Raw genomic sequence first — 12,023 nt, forward strand, 5'->3', positions numbered from 1 at the left:
TTAGTATGCCGAACATATATATGGAGTCAATATTAGTTCTACGTTTTTGTAGACTAGAAATATTTAACATTGACTCTATTTCGGCATAAGAATAATTATCTCTCTCTAGTCCAAGCATCCACGCTATTTTTCGAAGCAAGCGATGTTGGACTGATTCAATGTGATTTATGCGATTGACATAGAATGGAGACCAGACCACTGAGGCATATTCAAGAAGAGGGCGAACAGTTGAGCAATAAAGAGTTTTGATTGTACGGACATTAGTAAAATCAGAGGATATTCTGTTAATGAAGCCAAGTAATTTCAGTGATTTATTTACTGTATTATCTATATGCTCGTTGTATGTCAGTTTATAGTCCAAAACAACTCCTAAATCTCTGATGGACTTGACTACATCAATTTTGGAGTTTTCTAATAGGTACTCGAAGGAAATTGGTTGTTTTGTTCTATGAAATGACATTATTTTGCATTTTTTAATATTTAGTTCTAATTTATTGACTTTACACCATCGGTTAAAAGAGTTAATGTCTGATTGAAGAAGAAAGCAGTCTTGTAAAGTTTGAATTATTTTGAGAATTTTGTTGTCGTCCGCGAAGAGCCAAAAACGAGAGTAAGAGAATGATTTAGCAACATCATTAATAAACAAATTGAAAAGCAGGGGTGCCAAATGAGCACCCTGAGGTACACCCGATGTAACATCAATACTGGTTGATAAATAGTTATTTATCCGAACATTTTGTGTCCTACTAGTTAGATACGATTTAATAAATGATAGTAATGGATCTCTTATTCCCAAGGCATGTAATTTATACATGAGAATTTTATGATCTACTTTGTCAAATGCCTTAGAAAAATCTGTATAAAGAACATCAATCTGCTGACCATTTTCGAGTGCTTTGACAATAACCTGGGTATAATCTACCAGGTTAGAGGTGGTTGATCTGGCAGATCTAAATCCATGCTGTTCATCGATCAGTATATTCTTAAACATGGGCGTGATTTTGCTAGCAATTATAGCTTCAAACATTTTAGGGATACAAGATAATGTTGAGATACGCCTATAATTGGTAACATTAGATTTATCGCCTGATTTAAAAATAGGCCTTATATAACTTATCTTCCATAAGGATGGAAACTCACCAGATGACAGAGAGAGATTAAACATGAATGAAATTGGTTTAGAGAGAGTGTAGCTACAATTTTTTAATAATAAATCTGGAATACCATCAGGCCCAGTGGTCTTATTACTAGTTAATTTGTTCATAGAACGGAAAACATCATTATTAGAAATTGTGCAACTGTTTAAATCTATAGTATTTGAATATTGTAAAGGGATAGCGATAATTTAAACAGAGATACTGTAGTAACATCTTTGATGGTGGATGGGAGATGATGATTTTCGATTTGTGAACAGAATAACGATGCTATGTCACCATAGACTAATGGATAATCGGTTTTTTTTCATAGCAATAGTTGGAAGACCAAGCTATTTTCAATCCTGATAAAATATATCATTCCATCGGGAAAATTCTTCATCATCTCAATATAAACGAAAACTCCTATTGATAAACGACACAACTAATTCTTAACCCAAATGATTCCTCCCTTATACCACGTGAACGAAGCTGAAGGCAAAAGATAGTATTTTATATGTAACTAGTGATGAAATAATCATGATTATGTTAAGAAAAAATAGTGAAATAATACATTTGGTTTTGAAGATTGCCAACTTGGCAATTTTGTTTTGAACAAAATAAAACAAAAAGTTTGCAACAAACCCCAGGATTTGAAAGTCAAATTCTCACAAATAAAGTCGTATTTTGAATTGATAATGTTATAATTATTGTAAACAATTGTATTTTGAATAAGTTAAAATTCATATCTCATTTTTTTAAGATTTTGGAATTTGCCAGATTTGCAAGTAAGCCCTCGTGTATTAGTGATGTAAACAGTGTTAAAATAAGATTATACTAATTTATAAATTACACCTCGATGAGGGAGCACATAATAGCTCCAAAACCAGTCTGTAATTAAATAAATAATATGTGGGTAAAAAAGTGTTTATTTTAATTTTAATTATACTTTGAAATAAATTATGATTTATTTAGTCAGAATACTATTCTATGACTTCCATTCTTCTTGTAATATCTTTAATTTGGTTTTCTATGCTAACGAAATATTTCATTCGAATCAAAACTTTTATTGCCGAGTTTAAATCGTCTGCCTTGAATGCCGCTGACAGCTTCGCAATTAGTTCTGAGATTATTTGTTTGTTTTCCGTGTTGATTTTCAAGATTTCTTCTACGGTTTCAGCTTCTTCCACCGCTTCATTTCTCTCCATTATCTGGTGGAGAAATTCACTTTCCACTTGAGTTTCTTCCGAGATCTGTAGACCTTTAAGACTCAGAAGGTAAAGTCCTGAAAATAATTTATCAGTACAATAGTAAATCAATTCTGCAGATATTGATCTGCGAACATTCGATATATTTTTAACTATTGAGTTAAAAATATATCGAATGTTCGCAAAAAAAAATAGAAGAAATACGGGTATTGAGAAATACTGATGCTTGGTATCGGTCTAACTCAATACTGAAATAAAGATAAAAAATGTTATTAAAAAATGTATTGTTTATTTAATAATTATTTAAAAATATAAGTGAATAAAACTCTCGATGATTTGGATGATTTTGAGTTCTTAAATCGCAAATCTTTTTGATATAAGACACTTAGTGAGTAGAATTCTTACATATATCTGTTGTGGCATCGAGCCTGTTTCTGCAATTTGACTTTATTGAAGTATAAAAATTCCACTTCGGATAAATAAGTTGTAGAAAACGGAAGTAAAACAATAATTGTTTTGACACATTGGTGTACTCTTCTAACAAACTCCTGTATTTTGTTTTAAATAAAAATCACTGATTAAATCAATTAGATTTTCATAATCACTTGCGCTTAAGCCTACTTTATCTATCACAGAAAATGGATTCCGATCACAGGAATCGTTTTTACTAGTTTTGGGAAAATATTGCAAAAAAATTGTTTTTGCATAGAATGACTAAAATTTTTCACGGAACACCTATTCAGGCTCCATGGAACACTGGTATTCCACGGAAAATAATTTGGAAAACCCGGGTCTTGAAACATAGCATTTTATTTACAATTTAGTATGGCTTTAGTACACATTTTTAAAAATTAGATAATGTCTCGATTTAAGTAATAGTTTTCTTTAATTTTCCAACAATTGAGTTCACTGACTTTGATACAACATGATATTCAATCACTCGCATATTAATTGAATAACTAATATTTTGTTGATTAAAGTGTCATTTGAATATGAATTACTGTCACTAGATAGTTTAATTTTGTAAGTATATATTTTGCACTTGAAATATCAATGAATTGTAATACAAGTACTGACCTCTGGACAATGGCTGTGACAGCGTGGAGTATGCCTTGTTCACAAGTGATGAATATTCCGCAGAAATCTGTTGTTCTTTTTCATCCCTGTAAAATATAAAAAGATAATAATATAAAGTGTATTGAAGATATATGTAACATATTAATAACAAAGAGTGTACGATTATTTATTTTGCATTATATTATGGGACAATTATTTATGGTACCAATATTAGGAGGAAGCCTCTAATTGGACTTTATGAAATGTATTTATAATAATATGTATCTTATATTTTTATAAATGTCTGTTAGCTTTCCAATTAAATTAAAATAAAGTTATAATAACTAAAAGCAGAATTTATTTATTTCTTTTATTACAGCGGGACAGTACAAAATTAAGCAGTGTAAATATGAGCGGGTACCCAAAAGAAACCGAACGAATATTGTGGTTGGTGGAGATTTCATATATTTTTACAATAATGCTTATCTCAGGCTTACATAATGTACAGATCTCCACATTTATGCGTCTATCGTACATAGTTTTACCACACATTCACCTAAGAGATTGCATTTTGACAACATTCAGCCTACTTTCATCCTTGTTCTTCCAAATCCATACTTCGCTACCATACATCAGGGTCGGTACCAGGACTCCATTGTGAACTGGTAATTTTGCCTCCTGCGACAAACATTTATTTGTCAAGGTTACCTAAGGGCACCGTTCACTCTGTTTCCGGCACTCACCCTCCTTTCAATATCTTTCTTAGGCATTCCATCCCCGGTAAACATATTTCCCAGATACACATATTCCTATACCTGCTTCAGTATCCCATCCACAGTTATCTCACATTTAGTCATGCTTTCATTTCTTTCAAAAACCATCACATTCTATTTATTGATTTATTAACTAACTTAGTCCATTCAAAAAATGGCAAACAAAAATCCTTATAATGCATACAGGCACAATTAAAATATAAAAAAATTTGACATTCATCAGCAAATCGCTTCCCTTGCATACATCGAAGATTTTTATTACTAAAAAACTAGTTATTTATCATTGAGGTATATAACTAGAGTAAACATGAGCGTTTGAAATATGGTCCCTCAACCTGCAGCCAATTGGCATACATTTGATAGAAAGGACTTTAGTCTGTTGCGAGCAGTCCCCGGCTACTTTTTTCCTCGCAATTACTAAAATGCCTATATGTACGCTAAGATACTGCACAAATCAATCTGGAAAAGCGATGGTATAACCTTTCACCGGTAAGTAATGTTCTTATCTTAATCAATACTTGTTTAAAATAGCTATTTTAATGTCAAAAAACGTCTTATTAGTATGTTACCAATTCGTGAGTTATCTCATGTCTCTGTCCTGCTCAGTTAGTCGGGCGTATAGTGAAACGACAAACAAAGGTGATGCGTATGCGGAAGGGAGCGACATACTGAATAGAACTTACAGTAGACCGATGTAAACAGTCCGTGCTTTTTACTGTACTACGTGATATGATGTGATGACACTTGCTCCCTCCGCTGGTCATTCCTTTTCCTTTGGGGATGACTTTTTAACTCGGATTTGTATGGAGTATCGTCTCTATATATATCTCAATGTTATTTATAATGTTTCATATTTTATATAATACAAAAATGAATAAATAAATATTGTAAATCCATACTTTGTGATATTATGTGGGTAAGTACTAAAAAAATATCATTTTACAAAAAAGTCTCTTTCATTCAATACTATTATTTACCTTATGCTAAATTTATCAGGATGCAGAAGTTTCTGGAGATTTTTATATTTTTTAGATAGCGACAACTCATCTACATCAAACCCTTCGTGGATTCCGATAACATTAAAGTAAGTATCATCTTTGTTTGGCTTCTGTATCGTATTGCAATGAACACAAAATATTGCATCGGTGTCAGAATTCACTTTATTGCAGCTCCAGCAAGTTTGACTTGGCGCACTTGAAAGATATTTTGTCAGAGAGATTTTAAACCGTTTCTTACATGATTCTACATCGGGATTCTTTGTTTCGAATATGCTAAATCTTGAATAAAAAGATTGAAATAAATTAGAATTTCTCGCCAGAACTACTTTCGATGTAGTATTTTCGGCATTTGATTTTATTCTGCAAATGAATGTTCGTAATAATTTTTTACTATTTGTATTTAAAAACATTTTTATCTTTAGAATTGATCTCTAATACTGAACCGCAAACAGGCACGCATAAATTATCATCGATACAAAACTGAACGCACTTAACCAATTACAAAATAAATAATTAAGTAATGGAATTTCTAGATCTAGATGAAAACTTTTCGAAAATAAAAAACGAATTCCTTATGAAAATGAAACGTCAAAATGACAGCTGATAAATGTTCAAAGACATGGCAAAAGCGCTATTCAAAAATGCACCTTACTGACATAAATCTTACAAATTATATGTTTTCGATAATTTAGTATACCTAATCGATTGATTGATTATGTTTTTATCGGAAAAAATTCAGGCCCGTAAATAATTTCAAAATAAATAGTGAAAAATACTAAATTACTTTTCTTGTTTCTAACCACTTTAAGCTTCTAGCCGTTAGGGGTTAATTATTATTTGACACTGACAGCCAGAGTAACTGAGAAGGGGGCTGGGTGCAGTGAAGTCTCATGTGTGTGTTTATTCCGTTAAAAATACATTTCTATTTATAATACTCATGCTCGAGTATGAGAGAAAGTTCCCGAAGAGCGTAAAGTTTTATAAAGGCTGAAGTTTGAGCTCCGCGCGCTTACTCGATAAACTCACTGAACTCAACAAGATAATCTAACTAAATATGACGATGGGTTCGACGACTGCCGACGCGGAAGACTACAAGAATAAAGGCAACGAAGCGTTTAAAACGGAAAATTATTCAGAAGCCATCAGTTTATACTCTAAAGCCATCAAACTCGCCGAGAAGGATAGCAGAGATATCGCGGTGTACTACAAGAATCGAGCCGCTGCATTTTTGAAAGAAAATAGCTACGAAAGCGTCATTAAAGACTGCGACGCCGCTCTCGCGATCGTTCCCGAGGACCCCAAGGCGTTGTTCAGAAGGTCACAGGCCCTGGAGAGCTTGGAGCGCTACGAGGAGGCGTACCGAGACGCTCGAGCCGTCCATAATGTGGAGCCCGGCAACAAGGCCATACAGCCGGTCCTCGCGAGACTCTTCAACATCGTGCAGGAGAGGGCCAAGGCCAACTCCCAAACCGCCAACAAAGTGGACCAAATGTTCAAACTCGCCTTCGACTTCAAGGCTGACAAGGAAAAGAGGGAAACGGCCACGAGCAACTTACTCGTCCTCTCTCGCGAGAAGGCGGGTGCCGACATCATGTTCGCGAACGGCGTATTACAAAAAATATTCGCCCTTCTCAAACTCGAGAAAAATGAGAACATATATTTAAACGCCGTCCGAATAGTGGGTCAACTGTGTAAAGGAAATATCCAAAGAGTAGCGGGAGTCCTGAAGATATGCGGCATTCCGTGGTTCCTTCAAATCATCGACAGCGATGTCGTGGAGAGAGTGAACGCCGCCCAGTACTGCATGCAGACCATCCTCAACACGTTCTCCGGTATGACCAACAAGCCCGACAGCAAACCCGACCAGAAGTTGTGCGAGGAACACAAGAGTGAGATCGATACTCTCCTGACATGTCTCACCTACTCCATCACCAACCGAGCTATCACAGGCATTGCGAGGGACGCCATCGTAGAGCTGGTCATGAGAAACTGTCACTACACAGCCCTGAGTTGGGCCGAAAGGTTTGTGGAGATCAAGGGACTTCATCGCCTCCTGGATGTATGCAGCGAGCTGGAAGAGTACAAGTACGAGTCCGCTATGAATATTACGCCATCTTCGAGAACCATTGCGGCCGTTTGTTTGCAAAAGATTTACGAAAACATGTATTACGATCAAGCCAGAGAGAAGTTCCTCGGTCAAGTAGATGAGTTCATAAAGGACAAGTTGCTGAATCCCGATATCGAGTCTAAGGTCCGAGTGACTGTGGCCATCACCTCACTTCTCCTGGGACCTCTCGATGTCGGTAATGCCGTTATTTCCAAAGAAGGAATTGTAGAAATGATTTTGGTCATGGCAAACACTGAGGAAAAACTTCAGCAAAAGGTCGCCTGTGAGTGTTTGATTGCAGCAGCTTCCAAGAAGGATAAGGCGAAAGCTATAATCAATCAGGGAGTGGATATTCTCAAGAGGCTATACAAATCCAAGGATGATAGCATCAGAGTTCGAGCCCTTGTAGGATTGTGTAAGCTCGGTAGTTCCGGTGGTGTGGATGCTTCCATCCGACCTTTCGCCGATGGATCCACTAGTAAATTAGCCGAAGCCTGCAGAAGGTTTCTCATCAATCCGGCGAAAGACAAAGACATGCGGCGCTGGGCCGCTGAAGGCCTTTCTTACTTGACTCTAGATGCCGACGTCAAGGAAAAGCTCGTAGACGACAGAGCCGCTATCCAAGCCCTCGTGGAGCTCGCCAAAACCGAGGACCAATCTGTTATCTACGGCGTAGTCACCACACTTGTTAATCTCTGCAACGCGTACGAGAAGCAAGAATTAGTTCCTGAGATGGTGGAGCTCGCCAAGTTCGCTAAACACCACATACCAGAGGAACACGAATTGGATGACCCCGACTTTGTAAACAAAAGGTTATGTATTCTCGCTAAGGAAGGTGTAACAACCGCCTTGGTTGCCCTTTCCAAAACAGAGAGTAATAATTCAAGGGAATTAATTTCTAGAGTATTTAATGCTCTCTGCAGTCAGCAAGAACTTCGAGGTATTGTAGTTCAGCAGGGAGGAGCTAAAGTTCTATTACCGATGGCAATAGAGGGAACTGACAAAGGTAAAATTCACGCCGCTCAAGCTCTGGCTAGAATAGGAATCACCATTAACCCCGAAGTCTCTTTTCCCGGGCAGAGGGCTTTAGAAGTTGTGCGTCCCTTAACTGCTCTGTTGCATCCTGATTGTTCAGCACTGGAAAACTTCGAAGCCCTGATGGCCCTTTGCAATTTAGCCGCCACTAATGAATCGACGAGAAACAGGATAATGAAGGAGTGCGGCCTCGCGAGAATTGAAGCTCAGCTGTTCGAAGATCACTTGATGCTGAGGAGAGCTGCCACGCAAGTTATCACAAACCTTGTTATGTCCGAAGATGTGGTCAAAGCTCACGAAGCCGACAATGACCGCATTAAGTTCTTATGCCATCTGTGCCTGGATGAAGACGTAGATACTGCCATTGCCGCGTCCGGAGCTCTCGCTATTCTGACATCATCGAGTCTAAAGTGTTGTTCCAAAGTCTTAGATTCAAAAACATGGCTAGAAGTTTTACACTGCCTCCTCGCAAACCCCAGTTACGAAGTGCAACACAGAGGCATCGTAATAGTTCACAACATTATTAACAGCGACAAGGAGACTGCTGAAAAAGTTATTGCAACCGATGTTATGGAAATTCTAATGGCGCTCACAAAATTAGAGGACAACTCTAAGAAAGTGATCAAAGAATACGCGGAGATGTGTTTAAAATCAGCAGAAGAATTGAACTTAATTACTAAACCCGGTGAAGTGCCTTATATCCCCCCCTTGCCGCAGCACGAAGAAGGAGACGAAGAAGACTTAGAATGAGACATTAGTTTTGTATTTTCGAAGTGTACTTAAGTGTTCATATTTCATATTGGCATTTTACACCAAAAACTTTTTGTATTAGTGTGTTATTGTAGAATGAGATTTTATATAATTTGATGATATAAAACATTATTTATATTCCCCGTTTCATAAAAATATTCATAATTTAGTTTTATTAAATGCATTACAAACATTGTATTTTTCATTTCACCTCATAATTACATTCCGTACATCATTAATTATCAATAATAAATAACTACATATGTAAACACAATTGGAAATTTTATTAAACCCTGTTTAAATCATGTAAACCTGAAACACAAAGCAGTATTCTTGTTTTATAAATTTTGATTTTGTCTTTGATCTTTGAAAAGAAGGACAACAATTTGTACATAAAAAATATTGTTAACTACTACCACTACCATCACGCCATTTCACTGTAGGGGTAGGAAGAGAGGTGACATACATCCCTCGCTTTTTCTACATTCATACTTCTTAATAAAATAATATTACTGGTATTAGAAATAAGAAGTATTTTCTGGATTTTCCAAGTAGGTACAATTCTTAAGAAACTTATTTGCATCAATAAAGATTTCAGCCTGATTACTTTTCAAAAGTCGATAGCTGAGAGAATTGAAGAAGCAAATGACTGGTCATATAAGTGGAGATTTTGCAGATAAGGCTCTGCCTCACTAAAAAATCATACTCTACCGTCCACATGTTTGCAATGCGGCGCGAAAAAAGAGCTTTAACATAAGAAAAATATATCAACATATAAACAACCCTTGTCCAAAATATAGTCTTTTGCAACGCGCAAGCAATGCACACGACATCTTCGGTCTATTCATTAAGTCGCATTCCTTTAGACAACACTTGATGCAAGCAAAAATATATTTATTTTAATGTACATAAGGTTAAATTTGTAGTACATTAATATCGGTTACAGTGAAAACTTAACGAGCCTCAAATGTTAAAAGAGAAAACATACTCGCCCGATGTCACAGTGTCTTTTGATGTTTGGGGAATGTTTTAACCCCATACAACTGCATCTTTAAATCATTATTCATATGTTGGAAAAAAAAACTTTAATAATCTTCCAGAAATCTTAAAATCAGTACCAAATATATTTTTTTAATTATTTAAGGGATTTTTAACTAATTTTGTCTCAAGTAGTGGTCATAATTTATGCCTATTTTGTAAAAAAAACCTTTAAAGATCTATTTCTGCAGATTTGTGTTTTGGTCTTTTGGACAGAAACGAACTGAAGCGACGATATGTTAACACCTTGTTAAAACCTATATTAAATGCTTAAAGTTCATAGTGGATTCTCATTGATTTTTAATAAAGAAAATGGGAAAAAAAATATTCCAGCTCAATTAGGCGGGTAGTGTTGTACCCAACAAATATGGCTTAGGATCTGTGTAGCATTCACCATTTTGCCTATCTTTAAACATCCATATTTATTCTTAAATCTCTTGACTTTTGTGAAGTAAAATCTGAAACCTTTATTGATGGGGGTGAAATTAATTTGACTTAATCTTATTTCACCTACTAAACAACGCTTGAAAAATACTTTCCAATTTTTAAACTTCATTTGGACCAGTTGGTTTCATCAATAACATTTTAGGTTTGTCCAAATGTTTGAAGACGTGGACTGGATTTCAGAGTTAATATTAACACCAGATGTAACGGACGGTTAAATATGTAAATGAAATGCAATAATATAGTTAGGGCCCCCGGTATCTGTAGGCTAAATGTTGGACCCACAATAAAGGATGAATATTCCACTTTCGGGTCTGACTTTAGCGATACCGGGGTACTATAGAGCAGGAATTTGTGTTACAGGCCCTAAAAAGGGCCTGAATCTAGACGTTTGACGCGTTATTGCCCTAACATGCATATTTGTATAAAGACTAAGGACTGCCTTAAAAAAGGCATTTGTAATTGATGTGGCGCGTGCGGCGGCTCCCAGCGAAGTGACCGGGCCGAGCGCCGGCACCTCCCTATATGCACTTTGGGGGAGGCGCGCCGGCCGGGTATAGTGGGAGCGGTATTTCCCCCCCCACTCCCGTATTGGCCTAACGCCGGTTCGGACGCAGGTAGCGGGAGCCCGCAACACGCCCTATATAATGTGTACATTTTAAAGAATAAATTTGAGTTCGCCTCGAGACATCAAGTTAGTCTGATCGTTTCATTTCGTCACCCCGCCCGACCTCCCGCTCTACTACTGGATCTACACCTTGGACTTGACCATCGCTTTACCCCAGGACTACGAACCAGTATCTTCCACCGACCTACGCAGTGACACCGGACTTGAGAGGAATTTCGAGACTACATAACTTTCGGGATTTACGACCCCGAGAGCGACGACGGCAGCGAGACACGGCCAACACCTACCCCTTGCTACAGGATTGTGGAATACAGTCCAAACTGTTACTTGTACAGTACACCAGAGGAGATATTTACGAAGAAATTAGAAATTCTAGGAAATTTCAGCGCTGATTTAAGTAATCACTTTACACTTACTTTAATTGAACAAATAGTGTGGATCATTAATATTTATTGTAATTCAGTTTTTTTTAACCAGGGTATTTCTGGTAATAACTTTCTTGATATACAAAATAAATTGTTTATAGAGTTAGTACATAATGTTGAAACTTTATACTGCAAAATTATACAATAATTTATTAGGATACACATTTCATAAAAATAAAAAATCTTAATTTATTTGTTTCACTGATAATTTATTCATTATTTTATTTATCAACATTTCCTTTTTTTCAATCTAATGGTACATAAGCCACTGCAATATTACACTTTAGGTGCCAGTCCGGGTACTATGTAACATTGCTGTGAAAATGTCAAATGTATCGAAAATTGAATCCAAGACCTCTTACACTGTAAGCAAAAGCCCCAATCACGAGTTTGACATTATAAAATATATTTTTAGTCTGACCGTTTAT

The 12,023-nt window shown here is 36.3% G+C and overlaps 2 protein-coding genes across 2 annotated transcripts; one reads left to right on the forward strand and one right to left on the reverse strand.

The window, feature by feature from the left end:
* Positions 1-1,985: 1,985 nt before the first annotated feature.
* On the reverse strand, positions 1,986-6,016 carry Hsc20 (iron-sulfur cluster co-chaperone protein HscB-like protein, mitochondrial). The gene is made up of 3 exons (XM_088241011.1): positions 5,148-6,016; positions 3,419-3,504; positions 1,986-2,418 (listed from the first exon to the last, which is right to left on the reverse strand). The coding sequence occupies exons 1-3, from the start codon at positions 5,576-5,578 to the stop codon at positions 2,117-2,119; spliced, it is 819 nt and encodes a 272-aa protein (XP_088097137.1). The 5' UTR covers positions 5,579-6,016; the 3' UTR covers positions 1,986-2,116.
* Positions 6,003-9,253, forward strand: unc-45 (unc-45 myosin chaperone). The gene has a single exon (XM_088241010.1). It carries the CDS (start codon positions 6,223-6,225, stop codon positions 9,058-9,060), a length of 2,838 nt encoding a protein of 945 aa, XP_088097136.1. The 5' UTR covers positions 6,003-6,222; the 3' UTR covers positions 9,061-9,253.
* The last annotated feature ends 2,770 nt before the right edge of the window (positions 9,254-12,023 follow it).

The sequence above is a fragment of the Micrasema longulum genome, unplaced genomic scaffold (assembly GCF_059751315.1).
Source record: "Micrasema longulum isolate JH-2025_06_02 unplaced genomic scaffold, ASM5975131v1 h1tg002695l, whole genome shotgun sequence".
NCBI classification, from domain to species: Eukaryota; Metazoa; Arthropoda; class Insecta; order Trichoptera; family Brachycentridae; genus Micrasema; species Micrasema longulum.

Coding starts and splice junctions, on each gene's coding strand:
- Hsc20 (XM_088241011.1), bottom strand. CDS start 5,578: ATGTTTTTAAATACAAATAGTAAAAAATTATTACGAACATTCATTTGC. Junction 3,505..5,147: donor CCTGATAAATTTAGCATAAG/GTAAATAATAGT, acceptor TATATTTTACAG/GGATGAAAAAGAACAACAGA. Junction 2,419..3,418: donor GTCACAGCCATTGTCCAGAG/GTCAGTACTTGT, acceptor AATTATTTTCAG/GACTTTACCTTCTGAGTCTT.
- unc-45 (XM_088241010.1), top strand. CDS start 6,223: ATGACGATGGGTTCGACGACTGCCGACGCGGAAGACTACAAGAATAAA.